This window comes from Molothrus ater, chromosome 13, assembly GCF_012460135.2.
Source record: "Molothrus ater isolate BHLD 08-10-18 breed brown headed cowbird chromosome 13, BPBGC_Mater_1.1, whole genome shotgun sequence".
Classification (NCBI taxonomy): Eukaryota; Metazoa; Chordata; class Aves; order Passeriformes; family Icteridae; genus Molothrus; species Molothrus ater.
Genome location: NC_050490.2, coordinates 2,757,912 through 2,779,874, shown reverse-complemented (window position 1 = coordinate 2,779,874; position 21,963 = coordinate 2,757,912). Strand labels below are relative to the sequence as shown.

At 45.5% G+C, this 21,963-nt stretch overlaps 1 protein-coding gene across 9 annotated transcripts in view; it reads right to left on the bottom strand.

The window, feature by feature from the left end:
* NEO1 (neogenin 1) overlaps positions 1-21,963 on the bottom strand; it is a 178,479-nt gene that overhangs the window by 119,931 nt on the left and 36,585 nt on the right. For all 9 annotated transcript variants that reach the window (XM_036389301.2, XM_036389305.2, XM_036389299.2 and 6 more), the window contains exon 2: positions 5,154-5,471. In XM_036389301.2, the coding sequence (XP_036245194.1) occupies positions 5,154-5,471 (318 nt within the window). The remainder of the gene's footprint in view (positions 1-5,153; positions 5,472-21,963) is intronic.

The window sequence follows — 21,963 nt, the reverse complement described above, 5'->3', positions numbered from 1 at the left end:
AGCTGGGCACACACAAGATGCAAATAAATCTTGAAGAGGCAATGTGGTCAGCTAAGAACTGGAGCCATTTCCCAAGCAAAGTCCACTCCCTCTCTCTGATGTCTGGAGGAACTCTCAGCAGCAAAACCTGACCAAGGGCAGGTCCCTCCTCCCTGCAGGGCCCCTGTGACACCTGGCACGGTCACAGCAGCCTGGGGACACCTGGCCCCACAGAGAGAGCAGCCACAGGAGCTTTGGCTGCACTCCTGGAGTGCCCATTTTGTCAATGAGCTGCCCCAGCACAGCAGTGCTGAGGAGCCGTGGATGGGCAGGATGGAGCAGCAGGAGGAGGGGATTTACCCAGGCCAGCAGAGCAGAGAACACCACCATGCTCAGGAACAAAGAGCCTGAGTATGGCTGGAACTGCTCCAAATCCCTCTTCCAGGGATGGGCACGATGGGCTGACTCCAGCATCCCCAGTTTGAAGTCAGAAGTCTCCCAAAGCCTCAACACAAAACAACACGTGAAGCTTCACTGTGGCATTTCCAGAGTCAGGGACATCCCCCTCCTGTGCTGCCCCTGCAATGTGCTCAATGGCTCCAAAGGAGATCCTACACTTTTACTAAGCACATATCAAATCCTTCTGGTTTCTGAAGTATTTTAGAGTTTGACTTGACATGGCAGGAGCATTTCTTAACAGAAGTGATTTGTCTGTATCTTTTCTAAAAGTAATTACAAAATGAAGGCTTGAAAATAAAATTTCTGTGAGTGTTTAAATGAGAAATAATAATTCAAGGAGATTATTTAGTTGAGGTGAGGAAAAACAAGTGAGAAGCTATCAGCAAGTGCTTTTGAATTAATGTAACTCAGACACACCTGAAGTTTGTACCACAGCAGTGCCACAGCTGCCTCATCACAGCCAAGCAAAATCTCACAAAGCTCAAAGCCAAGAATTATCAAATGCAAGGATAAGTGGAAGAAGAGGAAGAAAAACAGCTGGATTCACTTGGGGAAAGAAGATGACAAGAGGTGAAACAAATAATTTAGTGAGCAGTCTTGAAATGGATTTACAGGGCAAATAAGTCTGCATGATCAAACTCAATGCCCCTGTCACACTTCCCAACTTTTAGATCCTCATACATCTGTGCTCTTAATGAAAGCTTTAACCAAGCCACAGTAACCAGTGACTGGGGAAAGATCATCCTGGGAATATTTTCAGCTTGTGTCATTACAGTTTTTATTAAAATACATACATATTTATTTTTCCAAGATGAATTACTGACACAGATCTCCAAAACTTTGTAAATCTATTTTTAATCCATGTTTTAACAGCAGCTTTTTTAAACCCCCTACCCTTCTTAAGATCTAACTAGCACTTAAGTATCAAAGACAGATTTGCATTTCAAAAGCCAATTAAAAAACATAGTGTACCAAGGCAGTGATTAAAGTGTTGTGGCTTTACATAAATTAGGCAGTTCCTTTGACTTTCCCTATTTCAAATCCATCCTAACAATGGGGAAATCCTACACATTACATGGACTGTATGAGCACCTTCTCCCTTCACTGCCCTTAGAAACTGGAGATGACAAACTCAACCTTCATCTGCTTGAAGGAACCAAACTGTGGAGCTCACACTGAGTGGGAAAGAGATGCTCATGTCCCCAAAGTGCTGCTCATTAAAGAAAACTAACATTTATGCTTGTTTGCAACCTAAAAATTTAGGTTTGTTCCTAAAAATCAAGGATTTACTACTACAAGCCTGGCAGAACAGCAAACACTTTCCTACCAAGGGATAGCAGCACACAATTTCAAGTTACAGACTAACTCAAGTGTTCTTCACAATGGAATATTTTATGGTGTCCTCTGACTTTTAGAAATCTAAAGGCAGCAAAGATCAGTTCCTTTACAAGGCTCAGTTGCCACAGGACCTCTTGATCCTCACCCCTCCAAAAGAGCAGAGTCTTCTCATGGATCATCACACACAGAGAAGGTCCTTGAAGGGCACATTGCCAAGTGAAGCTGCCATGACCCAGTCCCCTGCCACAGCACACTCAGAGCAGGGTCAGACACACAAATTGATGAAATCCCAGCCAGCCTGTCTCTCACACAGCTCCTGCAAGCCCTGACCCAGCACTCCAGGCCCAGGCACTCAGAGCCTGTTCTGGGTTCAGTTTTTCATGCAGTGGCTCACTAATCAAACCCCTGTCATCCTATGGCAGCAAAAGAGCTTCAGGTTCCAAAACCCCATAAAAATTAGATCCCTCAAACTAGAATATATATATATAGGAAGTCCTTTAAATAACTTGAGAAACTTATCCAAATTTGGCCACCTTCCTGCAGGTGGAATGCTCAGCATCATCCACCAGCTGTGCAGCTCCAAGACTGAAAATTCCAGCCCTGTATCCACAGGATGGAACACAACATGTTATTACTCCATTTCCTTGCCCTGCCCCCCTAAACTTGTCATTTTTAAGAGTTATTTAATGAGTAAGAAGCTGTTAAAACATGCAACCTACACTTCATAATGTTCTCTTTTAGAGATCAGGTGCATGGCAGCACCACACTCACACACAGCAGAGGAACCACTGCTCAATTAAGAGGGGAATTTGCTCCCTCCCACTGGAATTTTGAGGCCAAGGGGAACCCTTACTATGCCAACAATGCCCACGCTCACCACAGCCTGAAAGCTGCCAATTAAAACAAAGAGTGGGAAGGAATATTAAAAACCACTGTTAAAACTAAGGGATTCAAATGAGGACAAGAAAAGCAACAGGCTAAACCAGGATTTAAATATTCCACCTCTTATTCCAAAGCCTTCAGCAACCCAAGTGCCTTTTCCCCAACAAGAGGATTAAACTCAGCATGGTCTTGCCCAGCTCTTGGCACTTGTCTGGGGTGGTAAATGGGTTTTCACACACCCACACCTGCCAAAGCTCTGCAGCACTGCAGCCAGAGGATGCTCTGGGGCAGCTTTCCAAAGCACAGGATGGCAAAAGGCAATGCACAACATGTGTCACCAGCATTTCCTCTAGCTGTGGGCAGTAAAAGTACCATTTTTATTGCATGGAATTAATCAATAATCTAAATACACAGCTGTCAGGCCAATGTGTGCCAAAGGGGCAACTGGTTGTGTGGGGAAGGTCCTTATTGTCTTGGGCTAGACTGTATTTGTTCTGTTTTCTACCTGAGATTTTTTGGGGAAAAAACCTCACCAGAACTGCATTGTTGTTTGTTGTAGGTTCTTTTTAAGTAGGCTCTTGGGTTTCCTTTTTTTTCCCAAGTACTTGGGTTCCTCCACAAGTACTAAAAGGCTCTTAAAGATTCCATCATTTTAGAAAATATCAATTGAAATGATACCCTCTACCTAGCTAGGAGAAAATGGAAGTGGAAATTCAGCAGACATTTTGGCTTACCTTCATTTTTAACCCCATTAACCTCACCTAACGATCATATAGAGCTGTCTGATAGCAGAGGCAGGAGGCTGAAGGCTCTCACGTGGAAAGCAGCAGAATTAATCCCGACAGCAGCGAGGCAAGGAGGTGGTAATTGCTGCAGAGAAGTGTGGGAGAACTGCCTTTATTGTCCTCATTGCCAAGAAGCTCGGCAATCTATTCCTCATTAAGAGATTCTCAAAGTCACTCTTTTAAGGTATAAAACCCCAATTTTTCTATTTCTGACACTGCTGATGTTTCACAACAATGCTACAAGCCAAGTTAATGGGAACAACATGCGAATACAAACGATGGAAGCAGCAGCTCTGGGAGATGCAGGAGCACCACTCAGGAAGAATTCATTACCCCCAGACATTTATTAAGCAAAGGAAAAAAAAACTGTTTGAAAAAGGCTGGCAAACATCATTAGAGAAACAAAGGGAAATCGCTTCACAGGCTTTTTTTCTAGTTACAGTGCCTTAGTTTACCTTGTTTTTCTCATTGGGTTGGTTTTTGAAGTCTCACCCTTACTCAGTAATTACAAGTCTCTTCCTGCTTGATTGTTTACAAGACACAAGCTGACAATACCAAGCCCTGAGAAATAAGCAAGTGACAGAACAAATCACTTTTCCCAGACATAATCTTTATTTTTACCTGCAAACTTCACTCCTTCACTGCTTCCTATCCCCAAAAATAAAGCTGTCACATAGCAAGTCTAAAAGGTATTCAAAACACCGAAGGGTTCTGAGGCTATCACTTGGGCTTTTTAATGGAAAATTTGTGTGTATTTGGTTCATTGTTGCTTTTCAGGCTTCCTTGTTCACACCTGATACTCAAGAAACAGAAAAATACAACTCCTCCATCCCTACCCATCTCCCAGTCCTGCAGGGATTGTACACACTGCTATTAGGAGCTTCCCAAATGTTTGAGAGCAGGTAATTCTCCACATACAAGCAGAGAAAGTTATTTTAAGGTTATTTATACATAAAGAAAGCAAAATCCTGTTTTCTTCCTCCTTCTAAGCTGTGGTAAATCTCCATTGTGATTTCAGACACCTGACACTTCTCTTAATCCATTCATTGCAGCTTTGCTGATCTCCAGCATTTCCTGAGAAACACCCCACATTAAGCTGCTTACAGGAACAGAACACATGCCAACTGCCAGCCAGTACAATGAGAGCCACAGTCCCAGTTTCCCTGAGCTGATGGAACCAGCTCATGTTCCTTGGGAAGCACCTTCCCATTTTTCCAAGGGCAGAGCATCCCTTTCTGTGAGAAATGATGCTCACTTCCAAAAATTGAAAAGGTTTATTAAAAACCTTATAAAAAATACAACAGAAGACTGAATAGAGAAAAGATTATAGCACCAGGAGCAGAGGATTTTTCCCACCATGTGCTCATCCACACAATGGAGGTTTTGCCTTTTAACCCTTTAGCCTCTCCCAAAGGTCTGTCCATTGAATCCTTCTTTGCTGCCCAGTGGTGGAGATCCCTTCCTGACATCTTGATTGGAGCTCAGGAGCTGCCACAGTAAGGAGCTGACCCTCCCAAATGTCCCAAAACCCAGGCCACCCCTGATAACAACACAAGGGAGGGGAATGAAACTTAACTATAAATCTGTAAAACTTCTCTTACCACACATACATGATATTTCCTTTTAATTGTGAGAGTCAGCCATGGCATCACTCACCCACCACACCTCCCATCAGCACGTTCTCAGCCACACTCCCAAGCAGAGCCTTACCTGCCACGGTGAGCTTCGCTGTCCTGCTCACGATGGTCCCCAGGCTGTCCACAGTTGCCACACACTGATAATATCCCTCATCAGGTTTGTTGTGCTTGGAATGCACCACGCTGTTGATTAGTAAAGATCCATCGGGCAGCAGCTGGCGGCGGTCGTCGGACACGAGGTTGAGGAAGGAGCCGTCCTTCCTCCACTCAATCCGGGGCGGGGTCTCGCACTGCGCGGAGCAGTTCATGATCACCGACATCCCTCGCACTGCCAGCACGTCCAGGGGCTCCACCAGGAAGTAGAAAGGAGTGAAGGTTCTCACAAGCGATTCTGTAAAGCATCACAGAATTTTTGGGTGAGTTTTGCACAGTTTTTAACGTGAAACACACACCCTCCTTGAAGATACCGGAACGAGCACCAGCAGCGCTCACATCCTGCCCCTGAACACATTCAGCCAGCTTGGCTTGGTCTTGCTTGATGACAGTGTTTTCTGCTTTGATTATTCACATCATGGACCCTCAGATTCCCAGACATTTTCATCCCTAAAATCTATTTCCCTGCTCTGCTCTCGGCCTCTGTGGTGTGGGTGCCCTCCCAGCAGTGCTGTCCTTTGGTTTGTGGAACCAAGGTTGGGAACCATCCAGAACAATTCAGCCCTCAGGAGAAAGTCTCCCATTCTGGGCTTAACACATCTTGCAAGTGTCATACAGTGGTTTTTTACTTTATTCTAGCCCAGGATAAACATGATTGCTTTTTCATTTTAAGTATTCCCCAAAGAGTTCTGTAATTAACATCTAGTTTGCATTAAGAAGTGAATTTTAATTACTGTCTTGCTGGTGTATTTGGTCAAGCAGAACGATTGTGTGTCAATATCACTTTGACTTGTCTTAATTTAATCATCTGTAGAAAGCAGAAGACAAATTCTTCCAGAGAAGAACAGGTTTCCAATCAGCACAATCCTGGGTTCAGGGAAAAGGGCATTTCAGTTTTTAAAGCCCACCTTAGAAATAGCACTCATATAACAATAACAAACTCCTGCACTCATCTCAAAACCATTTCATCCCTCACCATTGACCATTTCATCTCATGGTCAACAGAAAAATGGTGAAATATTTTAAGACCACCTAAAAGACAAATATGCATTCAAAAACATGATTTGTTTAATTAAGCCACAGAATAATTCTGGGGTTTGAGGGAAAAGCACAAACTCTGAATGCGACCTTTACTTGCAAACAAAGGCTGTCCTGGAAGCACTGCAGCTTCTCCCATTGCTTGGTTGTTTGTGGGGCTTTAAAATCGGATTTACCTTCTAAAATGACCTTAATTAACAAATTGATGTGATTTCCTCTATCACCGAACTACACAGAGAGTCCCTGGTCTCCAAAGAGCCTCCAGCTTTCCCCCGGAGGGACTCCAGCCTTCCTGCACAGGCCCATTGTCTCTGCTACTCACAATTCACAGCAACTTGGAGATAAGGCAGGAGTGGTGTGAAAGAAACAACAGATAAATGAGGCTTTGGCAGCTGATAGCATTCAAACGCTCTCTTACCTTCAGGAATTCAAAGAGGAAATGAAAGAAAACATGCTAGAAAGATTGACATTTCTCCAGTGACAGAGTCAGGCTGGAGATCAGACAGAGTTAGGTTGGGATCCAAATCCTTGGGATTGTTTTTCTTGAGGATAATAGAGGCATCCCAAAAAAAAAAAACAAAAAAAAACAAACAAACAAAAAAAAACCAAACAAAAAAAAAACCAAACCAAGTATACAGAACAAAAAAATCAATAAATCAATAAAACTTAAAAAATATCTAGGAGCTGCTTATGTTACTCTGGTTTGTACAAGGGCACCTATGTGTGGATGTTCTCAATTCTCTGTGCCTCTGAAATCCTCTGAGTGTCAGCTCTGAAGCAGCAAAAGGCAGAGCAGAAACAAGAGCCATGAACAGCAGGAAAATCTTTGACCTTTTTATCCCTATAATCTCCTCCAGTGCAGCAGAAACATAAAGTTCTTATCAAAATTAAAGACTGAGCTGCACAGTCCCTGGGCTTTCCAAGGGAAGCATTTCCCCCCCCCCACCTCAATTCCAGGCTTCTCCAAGTTTTTCCAGAATAAATCTAGACCCCTAAGAGAACAAAACACACTGGTCTGAGTTTTGCTTTTCAAAGAAAAGTCAGAAAATCTTTAAAAGGGAACGGCAGCTTTTTGTTTGCCCTGCCAGTCTCCAGCGCAGATTGGAGCAGATCTAATCCATCGATAGAGTAAAATTCTTCTTGCCCTGGAAGCAACAATGTGTCCAAGGAAACAGAGCAGAGGATGCCAAGAGAGGTCACAGCAAGACCTAAGAGCAGCTCCACAGGGATTATAACCCTTGAGGAAGAAATAAAGCAGATCTCAGCCAGGCTTCAGAGGGACCAAACTCCTGCCAAGAGCCCTGGGAAGACACAGCACAACTGCTTTGTCCCAGGATATCACTGTGCTCCTGCACTGAGTGCCCTGGGCACTGAATGAGGAGGGCTGGTGAATAACTCCAATCCAGCTTGAAGGAGTTAAAAAATGGTCTCTGATGTGGTTTCAGAGGATCTGCAGCTGGGTTTGGGGCACTCTGGAGAACCACACTGCAGCCAGCTAAGCTCGAGTCTCCTTCAAGCCTCAGATCAGCACAAGGAGAGTTTGTACACCCTTGACTTTAATAAACTTCTATTTGTACCAAGGAGCCATTTCTCCCACTCCATCCACCTAGTGATTACTCAGCTCAATGACAGTGTCTTATTTTGGGGAGAATGGGTGTGTGTTTGGTAAATTTGATATTGTATATCAGGGAGTCCTTCCCCTGGCACACACTTACATGCACAGGCGGGTACACACCACTGCCTCCATTGCTGCTAACACTGCCCAAGGAGCTTAGGCTCAGTCTGTCTCCCTGCTCGAAACAGGAACAGATAAATCTCACTCATTCCCACCAGGGTGGAGTTGATTTCTCCCCAGATCTGCTCTGGAGATGAGTGGCAGGGAGCAAGATGTGCCAAAACCCAAGAGAATGCCCTGGCACAGACAAGATCTCAATGAGCCACAGACACGGAGTCATTTCTGTGTCCTGGGAATTCCACAGCTCCCTGCCTCAGCCCTGCCAGCACACAGGGCTGGGCTTAGCACTCACTCCTGTGCCCATCCCAGCCGGGTTTAGCACTCACTCCTGTGCCCATCCCAGCTGGGCTTAGCACTCACTCCTGTGCCCATCCCAGCCGGGTTTAGCACTCCTGTGCCCATCCCAGTCGGGTTTAGCACTCCTGTGCCCGTCCCAGCCGGGTTTAGCACTCCTGTGCCCATCCCAGCCGGGTTTAGCACTCCTGTGCCCGTCCCAGCCGGGTTTAGCACTCCTGTGCCCGTCCCAGCCGGGTTTAGCACTCCTGTGCCCGTCCCAGCCGGGTTTAGCACTCCTGTGCCCGTCCCAGCCGGGTTTAGCACTCCTGTGCCCGTCCCAGCCGGGTTTAGCACTCCTGTGCCCATCCCAGCACACAGGCAGTTTGGTTTAGCACTCCTGTGCCCATCCCAGCCGGGTTTAGCACTCCTGTGCCCATCCCAGTTGGGTTTAGCACTCCTGTGCCCATCCCAGCCGGGTTTAGCACTCCTGTGCCCATCCCAGCACACAGGCAGTTGGGATTAGCTCAGCAGTGTGGCACTGCTGACTACATCACTACCATAATCTCCAGATCCTGTTCTGTAAGGCTTGCTACTTTCAATTTAATGCTAGACTAGCTGATTATTCCTGCCTAACTGTATTAACTTGCCCTTGGGTCCTTCCACGGAACAGTTTGCCAAATTTGAACTCTAACTTTGCCCTTGCTCTTCCCTAAGTGGTGTGAAAATGTAACAAACACAGTTTACACCATCAACCACTCTGGCAGTGAAAGATAAATACAAGGTTACCTAAAACACACAAGCACAAAATCCCCACAAAACAGCCTCCAACATCAACAGCAGGATGTGGAGCTGCTGGAGAGAGCCCAGAGGAGGGCACAGAGATGCTCCAAGGGCTGGAGCCCCTCTGCTCTGGAGCCAGGCTGGGAGAGCTGGGGCTGCTCACCTGAAGAGGAAAAGGCTCCAGGAGAGCTCAGAGCCCTGCCAGGGCCTGAAGGGGCTCCAGGAGAGCTGGAGAGGGACAGGGACAAGGCATGGAGGGACAGGACACAGGGAATGGCTAAAAAGTGAAACAGGGCAGGTTTAGGTTAAATATTGGGAATCAGGAATTGTTCCCTGTGAGGGTGGGCAGGCCCTGGCACAGGGTGCCCAGAGGAGCTGTGGTTGCCCTGGATCCCTGGCAGTGCCCAAGGCCTGGCTGGACACTGGGGCTTGGAGCAGCCTGGGATAGTGGAAGGTGTCCCTGCCCATGGCAGAAGGTGGGGATGGATGAGCTTTAAGGTCCCTTTCAACCCACACCATTCCAGGATTCTGTGATTGTAAGTTTGGGAAATACCAGCTTGTTCACCTCACTCATTTGTCCAGGAACTGATGCCCAATTAACTACTTTCATACATTCCTAGCCTCTACTATTAAAAATACTCTGGGGTGTTCTAGTCCTCCTTGTAGCTCCTCTCTGCTCCAAGTCTCACAAGTAACCACCAGCTGTGACACTGTTTCAGCCAAGCACTGTTTCAAACCCAGCACCCCAAGGTGATCTGACAGTATTTAACCATGAAGTGCTTCCAGCCTGTGCATCTTGATAAGGCTGCATGTGAGCAATGTGTAGAACAGTAAATGCCAAGCAGCTGCACAAGTGGGAAGAAGCTTCCCTTCGTTATCCAGTTAATTTCTGGAAGACACAAGCACTCCAATATCCACCTTAAATCACCCAAATGTGTCCTTTAACAAGCGCCTGCCACCAGCTCATCAGAAATTACAGCACTTAGGAAAATAACTCCAGACAAAACCACTCTGATCTCAGTCCTACTGACTCCACATAAATCACCTCAAACTGGTGCACAGGAACAGTGTCTGGAGATTTTCCCAGCAGTGCCCCAGATCTGACTGGGATTCTGTGCTGCCACCAGAACGGCTCAGCTGTGATGCTCTCCTGAGGATGAGCAGCAGCTGCAGCCCCAGCACAGGGCTCCAACACCTCATTCTCCTTCGCTTTGCTAAGAAACCACAGCACATCTTACAAGGACCAAATGCAACAACCATCCAGAAGGAAAATGTGAAGCAGAGGTATCATTTCAGAATCCTTTTTCCCAACAGGATGATAAATTAAGGCAGCCAAAAGCTGCCATCACAATTAGCTGATGAGCAGCACACCAGGCTCTGGTTTGGAAGGAGTCAAACCAGGCTTTGATCACTCACTGTTGGGAGCTGAGGAATGACGTGGCACTGGGGGCAATACCTGTCCTTCTGTCCTTCTCCAAGGCAATTCAGGAGCATGGATATGACATCCTTCAAGCTTGACATGCAAAACAGAAGCATCTGACGAGTCCTGATCAGACTGGCGGAATGGTTAGACAGCCCCTTCTCACTGTGAGTCAATGATAAAAGCTCCAAGCTCTCTGGCTGCAGGATTGCACTTTTAAAAGGCTTCTCCTCAGAATTTAATTAACGCTCCCAATGGCCTCTATAATCCTAAAGACAGTGTTATGCCCTTCCTAACCCACATCATTACAAAAAGCTGCCTCCAGAGTCAGCCAGACGTGGTTTAAGTGAAGATGTTCCCCACACCATTCCCTGCAGGCTGCCAGCAGGAGCTCACAGGGAACTTGTTCTGTGGTTTTGTTCACATATTCATGGCTAAGGAGCACATTATCTATGTGGGCAAATTGCTGCATGTGGTAATCTCTAAATAAATGTATATATTTTCAGCTTGGTAATTTAGTGTCCTGACAGCATCAGAAGCATTCTGCATTCCCCAATAAGCAAAATTTATCTATGATACTACAATGTACCAATGCTTAGTCAAAGATGTATTTTCTGCTTAACATTACATTTTTCTCTTATAGGCAACAGAGATTATACACCACCTGATCAAATTAAACTACAACAGCAATATATCCCAGCTAAGCATCTTTTGATTTTACTTTCATAAAGCACTTCCAAAGCCCAATCAAACACACAGTGCTTGGCAAGTTCATCACACTCAAAAACCAAGGTCACATTTCCAAACTCTGTTCTCTCAACACCTCTTCAGGTCCTGCTTCACAAAGACTCTGCAATCCACAAATTATACCAGACAAAAAAATTAAACTGCTGCTTAAGCATCAAGAAAAAAAGGAGGGAGTGTAAGAGCTACCCCAGACTGCAGAGTACAGCATAAATCCTGCTGGGACTTCCATAATTCCAGCAGGGGCTGCCAGTGGAACCTGGCAGAGCAAGTGACAGAACATTATGAGATAAGTAATGCCTTGTATAAATCCAGACTTTCCCACACTCAGTAGATTCCCTTCTCCCCCAGCTCAAGCAGATTTCCCCCTCTGATGATTTAACACACTGTAACAAAGATATCCATCACAAAGAGGAACTCCTCTTCACCCCAGCATGGTTGGGAATTGTGGGCTAGGAATGGTGCTTGAGGATTGCTGGGGTGCCTCAAATTCCCCCTGCCCACAAGGGAAGGGGCTGTTCTCAAACCCCAAGGGAGAGAGATCCTTTCAGGATGGAGGATAACATGTGGAAGAAATTGTGCCCCATTGTGGTGGGCAGGCCCTGGCTCAGGGTGCCCAGAGCAGCTGTGGTTGCCCTGTCCCTGCAGGGTCCAAGGCTGGGTTGGACAGGGCCTGGAGCACCCTGGGATAGGGGAGGGTGTTACTGCCTCTGGTAGGGATGGCAATGGATAATCCTTCAGATGTTGGGAAGGATGGAAGCTTGCCAAGAAAGTCTCACAGATAAGGATGCTTAGCAGAAAGATTTTTAAATGTAGAGTCTGATGAAGGAATAGAGATGGAAGCAAGTTCTGATACAGAAGTAAAGAATTGCTGAGCCAGTCTCACTGGATAACCAAGGAGGCAAAGGCTGTGTTAGTTAGAAGGGGTTTTTATGGCTTAGAGCAAAGGATAAGCCCACCCCAAACAAGAAAATGTTTTTACCAAGCAGGGAGAGAGCACAGGCAAACAAGGCAGCAAATGTGGCAAGTGGAAAAAAGGTCTCAGAATTTTCCACTGCAAGAAAACTGAAAAACACCTTCTAGCTTAAACTGTAATGTACTAACTTTGAGTGATTGGAGAACAGTAACTTGAATATGGTAATTACAGCAGTTATGATAGGCTAGAGATAACAGTTAAGGTATAGATTGGTTCTGCTGTATTAAAATGCTCAGCAAAGAACAGTCTATAATGCATTGTAACCAAACCCAAAGGGTCTCCAGGGCTGCCTGCAGCTGGAGCTGACAGCTGTGGGCACAGCTCTGTCACCCACCAGCCTGGGCTGCTGTCACCTCTTGGATACAATAAACTGCATTTGGGAGAGCCCCTGGAGTCCCACATCTCTCATTTAGGCTGTTACATTCAGGTCCTCTCCAACACAAACCATCCCCAGATTTTATGGTGCGACTGAGCTGAGGTTTTTGACATCATGTACCAACAAGAAGACAAAAATCAAGACAGTCACCACAATGATGGCACCACTGTAACAGACAAAGAGCTGATAGGGTTCAGGACTTGGCCTCAGTAACTTGGGAGTACCCAGACAGCACAGCCCATAAACAAAGAGCCAGTCAAGCAAAGTAAGCCATATTTTGCAACAATGCCTTTAGAGCTTTGTTTGTATTTCCAGTTACATCTTTCATTTGTTAAATAACAAATTACTGTTGGCTTAATCTTAACTGACCTTCTTGATGGACCTCAAGCACAAAATTATATTGGAAAAAATTAGCCCATTAAAATAAAAAAGTGTGCAGGAATAGAATTAAGAAGCCTCCAAAGAGTGTGGTGTGTTTGCAGTAAATCACTGCAAGGAAGCATCCCTGCATCTGCTCCAACCACTCCCTCTGTAAGTGATACCATCACCTCATATATTATTAAATAATGGCAAGAAAAACACGATAATGATCAGCAGCCAAATCCAAACACAGATTGTAATCTCCAAGATCAGATGTCTGTGGAGATGCATTTATCTGGTGTTCAGTTCCACAGCCTTCCAAACCCCTCGAGAGGCACAGACATTTTTACCTGGATTTGGACCACGTGGAAGTGATTTTATTCATTACAGTTAACTGTCCCAGGTGCTGTGCCCTGGCTCCCTTCAGCAGCTGCTCCCAAGCACTGTCACACCAGGTCACAACCTCTGTGTCCCTTTATTGTGGGGCTGCAGCTCTGTTAGCTTGGAGAGCTGCAGGAGAAAAGATGGCACCAACTCCTCTTCACCTAAAGCAGGACCCACTGGAACCACTCCTCGTGATACCCATGTGCAATTTGTTAAAAAAATCCCCACCAAGGAGGTACTTCTCATGTCCAGTCCATATTCCCACTCTTAAACTGTTTCCTACTCACAAGAATTTATTCATTTGTCTTAAATCCATACTCAAAAAAAAAGGAAAATAAAAGTTGCCTACCAGCTGTGCTTCAAAAACAACTTCTGGTGCACCTTTTGTTCCTCCTGGTGTGCCAGGAAAAAAAATCCTTTATAAGCACTAGGCCCAAAAATGTGGATTTCTTTCAGGTTGTTTAAAAATATCCTTGGATTTTACAGAATTCTCATGCAGCAGCTGAGCCCCACAAACCTCTCACCTTGTGCAAGGAACATTCTTTCAGGTCATTTTGCTTTTATAAATCAAAGGAAACACAAGTTGGACCATCTAACACCCTATATTTGAATTAAGCCAGTGAAGAAACCTCTCTTAAGGTCCTAACTGCAGAATTCCTTCTCATAACCATTTCAGAAGGAGAGCTTAAAGGATTTTATCCACTTTTCCCTTTTTTTGTGGAATACTAAAGCCATTTCTCTCATTTCAAGTAACTATCAGTTTTAATACCAGCAGTGCTTCCTTCAAAAAGCACCTCAGTCCCAGGGGACCAGAGCTCCATTATTTATTTAATTTTTAATTCTTCCAGGGCCTCTTTTCTTTATTTTCTCCACCTGGGCTGAGAAACACCCCTCCAGCATTTCTCCACAAGTTTCCTAGAGGGCACTGTAAAGACACCTACAAAAGGAAGAAAATGCATTTCTGTTCCTCCCAGTGAACAATAGTACTTTGACTTTTCCCCAGAAATAGCTCCCAGATGTTGGCTCCTGACAATGCTACAGTTGTTACAGCAGGTGAAGAGGAATTTCCATTTTTTCCTGGAGTAATGGATTTCCTCTCCCAGAGTTCCAGTCTTCTGAGCACTCAGGCACCTAATTTACCTCTTCAGACAGAGATGGGAAAGAGAGTGGCTTTCAGAGGGTTAAGGATAAACAGAAAACCCACTTGTAAGGCTGAAAATACACAATGCAAGGAGCTTCCTCATGCTGCCCTGCTCCCCTGCCTGGGCTCCACTCAAACCACCCTGCTCAGACCCACAGAAGTGGCTCCCAAGCCCTCCCAAGGCCAGGCAAGGCACTGAGCTCCCTGTGGAGATGCCCAGCTGCTCTGCAAACCAAGCCCACATAAGCAGGGAGCACATTCCTTGCTTCAGACAGGGTGGGTTTTTTACCAGACTGGTATTTCAAAAATGGTTTAGAATATAAATACAGAAAAAAAATCCCCACACATCACAAGAGAATTATTTGCTGAAACCAATTACTTAAATATTTCCCAAGTGTAAACACGCTGCAGCATCCAAGAACTGTGCATCAAGGGGAAAGCAGTTTTCCCACTTCTCAGATGCCAAGGAGGTTATGGGGCACCCAACAGAACTAATGCAGTTTAAGATGCTCTTTAAGTGAGGCAGGCTTTGCACTCAGGGAATGATCTCCCTCCCCCAAACACCTCTTCAGTGCAGGGCTCCAGGCAGACCACAGAGATGCCAAGGGATGCTCACAAGTGTGAAGCTGTTACCAAGTCAGGGCTTGAAATGCAATGGCCAGAAAAGCCACACAGGAAGAAATATTGGCAGGAAAAGAAAAAAGAAAATTGGTTTCTATAGGAAGCATAAAATGAAAAAAAGGATGAACATGAAAAAAAAAGATGCAAGGAAGCATCAAATGGAAAGTTGCTGAACATAATTTCCAGTGTCTTTCTAAAGAAAGTGTCTTTTCTTTGGCACACTTCATGAAAGAGGAAAAAATTCTTAACAAACACCTTTTATGTCAGATCAAGCAAGGAGTATCTGAGAGGACCTGGAAACAGAACAGCAGCATTGGATCAGAGCAAACGGAATGCCTTGAACTCAGCATCCTGTGCCAGCAGCCCAGAGCAGATGCTGGGAGCACCCAGGGCAGAAGCAAGAGCAGCAAAGCCCCCCAGAGTCAGCCCCAGGGACCCCAGGGCTTTTCCTTGGCTCAGCAGCTCCTGGAGGGAAAGCACAGCCAGGAACCTCCACCAGCACCCCAGAGCTGCCTTCTGAGAGACAAGGAAGGACAGAGGGGAGAGGGAAAACTAATCTGAGTTCAGAATTGGATTGGAGGGTCCCTAATTTAGGGGACTAGTGCAGAGAGATCAGGATAATCAGTAAATTCTGTACACTCAGCAGAATAATGGTACAGCCCTTCCCTTCTCTGCTTTCCTACCAAGCACTGCCCAATCACACCAATCCACAATACATAAAAATATAATAACCTTAGCAATGTGTTAATGGGGGTTTTATTGATCTTTCAGGGCAGTAGTGAAAAAAAAAGGAATAGTAGAAAAGTGCAAACTATGCACATCCACACTACTACACACATGCTACAATGTTACCAAAAATCTTGTTTCAAGAACATCCTTACACCAGTTTTCTATCCCATAAAATTCAACATTATCTGCAGAGTTCATTGGGTGCTGTTGTGGTTTAAGCTGGGGATGAGTCAGGTGCAATAAAATCTGCCCCTCACAAATTTAACTCCCAACACTCCTGTAAAAGTGAGCTGCCAACCAGAGAGCCCCAGATTGAGGCAGTTTTAGCAGAAAGGGTTAGAGTGGGATGACAGGCACATCACCAGCCACAGGAAAAGAGGGATGCAGCAGGTGCCCTCATTGACATGGAAAACTGGGGCAGATTTTAGTCACACCAGCACCAAAGTAATACCCTGGGGAAGCTGAGGAAATTAGAGAACCAGAGGTGTCCCCAGTTTTCTTGGGCTTGCACTGAGCATGAGGGTTTGTGCCTGTGTTGGCAAAGCCCAGCCTAAAAGCTGTGGAGTGCAAAGCTAAACCCCTCAGAGATGTCCACTCTGGTCAGTGACCACAGCACAGCATCAGGACCCTTGAAAAATTACAACACCCATCAAAAATATCAACCAAACATCTTCCCAGTACCATCAATGAATGAGCCATAGAAAAGAAATAATACATAACAAGGCTTACAAAACTAGTATGCTACTGCACCAGATTTCAGGAGGACTTGGCAACTCCAGAACTGATAAAAATGTATATAATATTTAAATCTGATATCCAGATCAACTCCAATATTCAAATGAGCACCATTTGCACTGTGCAAGTTAGAAAAAGAAGCCAAGAAATGACATCCCAGACCTGTGCCCACAGGAAAGCAGTTTAAGCAGGACCTCGACCATGCATTGTGGAGTCAACAGCTCCTTCAAGTTCCTCATTCTTTACTCTGAGTGGTGGGTAAAGCTCTCCATTTGTGCCACCCCCACAACAAACCAGGGCTTGGTTGGCTTTTGTCATCCTCTCACTGTGAACTCTGCATATTGATCCTGAAATGTTTCATTCCTTTTGCACACTTTGGCTGCTCCTGTTCACCAAAGCCATGGGCTCTGCCTGGCCCAGCACTCCTGAGGGAGTATCTGCAAATCTTCTGCCCCTTCCTCATGAAATGCACAAAAATGATCTGGAATAAAACCCAAAATATCCCCAAGTCTTATTTACCACAACTTAATTATTTCAAGTGCAGTGAATGTACGTGAAGTAGAGCAAATTATTGGATTTTTGTTTATTATTTGCTATATAAGAAATCAAGCAGCTACACTTTGGGAAGGCAACTGCAGCCTATTAACAGTGTATTTGTATTCTAAACAGATCTGTAAAAAAACCTAATTGCACTAATCCTTTACTGTAACTTTGCAGCCATTTCTTTACCCAGCTGAGATCTCTCTGTAACCGATTCCTACTAAGCTCTGAGCGCTCCTAAACCTCACAATCCAAGAAAAGCTATGAGAAAAAGAGCCCAATGCCTCAATTTAACTCCTGATTCTCAGTGTCTCCTTTTCCCCACGGGGAGTGGGATGTGCACAGCTCTCTCCCCTGTCTGGCAGGGCAAGGGGCAGCCCCAGGCTGTCCCTGCCATCCATTCCCACAGCAGCCCAAAGCACTGGAGCTGGCTGAGCTGTGTGGGTAACACAACCCTGGGCTGGAACTGGAGCGTGTGGAACAGCCATCCCTGCCCCATTTGATCTCAGTTGAAAGTACAGTAAAATGAAGTGAAAGAGCAGTTTTAAAAGCTTTACACAGATTCTTGTCTCTCCTCAAAGCACGTTAATGAAAACACTTCCTGTGGCAGTGTGTGAAGACAAGCAGCACCTTTCATCTCCCCTGTTTACTGCCTTCACCTCCCCAGTTCCCAGGCACCACTGGAGCTTTGACTGGCACAGCTTTTGTCAGAATGAAGGAAAAAGCTCAACTGTAGCTTTGCAAATATATTAGCAAAAACATTTGCAAGTATTAGCTTGGCAAATGTTTTATACATGTGAGGGGAAAAACAGATTTCTCTGTTCATTTATATAACACAGATTATTTCAAAGTGGGAAAGTACATTTCAAAAGATCTTATGTAAGAGTGGAAATACAATTACTGCATGTATTAAGTGAATTATCATATAGATATGGGTATTGCTGGATGCACAGTTCTGGATCTGCTGCTTCCCTCAAGCCTTTGCTCTGGCTAATCCTGGCTGTGCTATGGATTGGCACACACTGGGTGGTTATTTGAAAGGTTCCTCTGCGAGCTTTTGCTCTGCTTCACACCAAGGAGAATTTTGCAGTTGAAATCATAACATCAAAACAGGCCCCAGACCTGCACTCTGTGCATCACTCTGAGAACAGCACTCCATTCACACCACCTCATTCCAAAGCTGTTAAACAAACAGACAGACCTGACGAAATATTAATTGGGCTAATTATGGCAACAGAACTGCAGAGGGAGGTAACAAGTGCACAGAACAGAGCAGTACCTGCTGGCAGCAGTGCCAGGTGCCCGAGCCCCAGCCATGGCTCCCAAGGCCTGGGCACACGGGGCTGGTCCCTGCCTGGAGCAGGCAAAGGCTCGCCTGGGCAGGCAGAGCCTAAGTGTGAGCTCCTGAACGGGGGCTTTTAGGGAAAGGCAGCACACAAAGCATCTACCACTCAGCACTGGTTCCAATTCATAGACTGCAATCAAATCTCAGCTTTCACCAGAGAAATATTTACCTTTATTGCAATGAAAAGCTCTTCAATCTGCTTGGACAGCAGATGCAAAGGACCTGACAACTCACTGCCCAAACCAAAAATTTTGGATGATAATACTTCACAAAACATCATTTAAATGCAATTCTTGTCATGGAAGAGTCCTCTGGAGCTCATTTAGTCCAGCCAGCTGCCCCCCAAGCAGGTCTATTTAGATCAGGTTGCTCAGGGATCTGGCCAGCCAAGCTTCAAACTTCCCCAAGGAACAATTTCCCAACAACAGAAGAGAGCAAGCAAGAAGTGTGTGAGCATCCAAAGCAGCAAAGTATGGTGAGAGAGACACCCCCAAACTGGCTTTTCGTTATCTCCCTCCTGACATCACAACTGTGAGCTTTAATTAAGCATCTGCAAATTAAAAGTCCCAAAGCCACAATAATGGCAACATTAGGAAAGATGTGTTTTGAGGAATCCAGCAGTAAAAGCTCCACCAAGTGCCTGGTGTGGAGCTGTCATTGCAATCAATGATGGGGTGGTTTGCACCACCAACCACGTAACCTGGGCTACTCTGGCTCCCAGAGCCCAGCCCACGAGTCCAGGGAGCACGAGACACACAGAGCCATGGCTGAAGCTTGACTTGGAACTGCTCACCTGCTGCAGGTCCCTCAGGGTCCCCAAACAGCCCCTACTTCAGCTGGACTCTGGCCTGCTCCACAGCACAGGCAGAGCCCACTCCTCAGCTGCACGTCTGGGGAGAGGCGCTCCAACTTCTGCTGTGACTGCCCCATCCCAGGTCAGCAGTCACCACCAGCAGCACACAACAAGGACCTCAGCACCCTTACTCTGCTGTCTTGGGTGCATTCCCTTTCAACCCAACCTTCCCCATACTGCCAGGGCAGCCTTTCTCCTCCACTCTAAGTCCCTGGCAGTAACAATGTGACGGTTTTGGCACATCCTTCCCATCTGCATCAAGGTCAGTGCCTGCCACAACAAACTTTCTATTTTAAATACTGCACATTGATAGGAGTGCATTCAAATACAGAGCATTTCCACAGCTCCAAAAGATGTAACAGCACAGCCTTGCCCAGGTTCTGGCAGAATTCCTGCTGTGCTTTGTCCCAGTCCCCAAGCAGCACCTTTCAGAGAAAGCCACAAACGCTGGGAGCTGCAGGGCAGAGCCTCCACCGACCACCAGCAGACACCATTAGAGGTAAAAATTCCTTTGGTCTCGTTTTCCCTGTCCCTTCCGAGGCTTTATGTAAATAGCCTGCACAGCCTTCTCCTGAGAAACTCTCCCAACCTAAAGCTACCTAAAGCACGGCATAATCAGATAATTAGATTGTGGTCCCTCTAAGTCTGCCATTAGCACTTCCAAGCTATGTTTAAGGGGATAAAAAAGCTTTGTTTCAAGTAATTCACAGCACATGATGACTATCACAAAGGGGAAGCTCTATTTTCTAGCAGAGTAATTTACACTTTCTAAACAAAAAAATTCCACGAGAAAAATTGTCATATAATATGTGGTGGGGTTCTTTGTTTGCTTTAGGAGCTACAGCAGCAAACAGAGCTATTGAACCAGCTCCTTTCCGCTGTAAGAAGGGTGAAATGCAGCTTGCCAGGAGAAGGAAGCACTCTTGTCACCATCAACCATGAAAAAGTCCCAGACAAGAGCATGGAAAATCATTGTATCAACTCCAAAACAGGAACATCCATGCTACAGATGGGATTATGGGAGGAGGGGGGAAAACAGAGGTCAGGAACTGGTCACAAGCAGCAGCATCTGTGATGTGATGCACTTGAGCAGCACATTCTGCAAATACAAACAAAACCTGATCACATTCACTTTATTTAAATTCAAAACCTGCTAGGTTGGTATAAAGCATTGCTTTTCTTGGATTTTCTGGCTTTGTCTCAATAGCAGGCACCACTGAGGTCCTCCTTGCCTTGCTGCACTATTACCTTGCTTGCACATCAGAGAGAATATAAATCACAGAATATTAAGCAAAGTAAGATGCTTTGCCTTTATTTGATTAGGGTTTTTCTGCAGCACAGATTTCTTACAGCCAATATTAAAGTGTAATTACTTTGTCTCCCAAAGTTTTCAAATACATGACTTGCATATATAGAAGTTGTTTTTATCTCTGTAAACACAAAGTAAGAGAGGGAGGGTAAATTACTCCACTTTTCTGCTTAGCAGTTTCAGTTCTAGCAGCCTCTCCTCCCCAGCCACAGCACCCAGGGCTTCATCCCTGCTTTGGCTGAGGATAAGGGGACTCAAATATTTGTCACAGGAGTCTGTGCCAACAACAAAAATGAAGGAACCACAATCAGGGCAGGCAGATGGGCCAGAGCTCAGCAAGGCACAGGCTGAAGTGTGTCAGGAATCTTATGAAATGAGATATTATATAACAACATCAAATCTGGGCACCCAGAGCTGGGTCACCTGCATCTCCCCAGCTGCACACGATGCAGGCAGCCCAAACCCAAGCAGTTAAACATCCTGCACTGAGTTATATACTGACCTATTTTTATATACTTATACAGAAAAGCATCAGCATGGCTGTGCAAATGGATGTACCTGCTGCTTTCTAAAGCAAAAATGAAGCTAGACCTATGAATAAACCCATGGGCAGCTGATAAACCCATGGGCTTTGATACAGCATAGACAAGAACATTTGAGACTCAACCAAAAATGGTATTAGATCCACTTCAGCATCCAAATTAATTTTGGATGGATGCTCCAGCAGTCTGAGTGCTCCTCATGAGCTTGGTCAGGGAGCTGGGAGCTGAGCTGGCCAAGGGCTTCTGAGCACAAAGCCCCACTTGTGGCACGTCTGCAGTCCCTGGGGCTCATCTCCCCACTTAGCTGCTCACAGACACAAAGGGAACTCTGGATCCCAGTGCCACCTCTCCAAACTGGTAATCTAGGTGAGCTGGTTTTACCAGAGGATATTTAATCAGAGATCTGAGAACAATAATTATCTAGAGCTACTGAAAATCTGGGGCTACGCTGCAGGACCACACAACAGAAAAAACCCAGACTACAGAAGGACACTAATGAGGGCTCAGTCTGAAACAGGTGAGGGAGAAAAGCAGGAGCCCACAGCCACAGGGCACAACGAGCTGTCCCAAGTTCTTTGTGCACCAAACCCACCTGTCTGAAGGGCTGCTGACTGCAGAGCACCCCACCAAACCAGAGCCCAGCAGATGTCACACTCACATCCAAGCAGCAAGTTGAGAACAGTGCAAGAGCAGCTCATTAACTTTGCAGAACTTGCCTTTAGTTCATAGGGAAAAAAATCGTGGTCAAAACTTACTATTAGACTAAGGTGTCTTTGATATCTCATCGATTAAATTAAATGTCATTAATTTTGCATGCAACTCATAG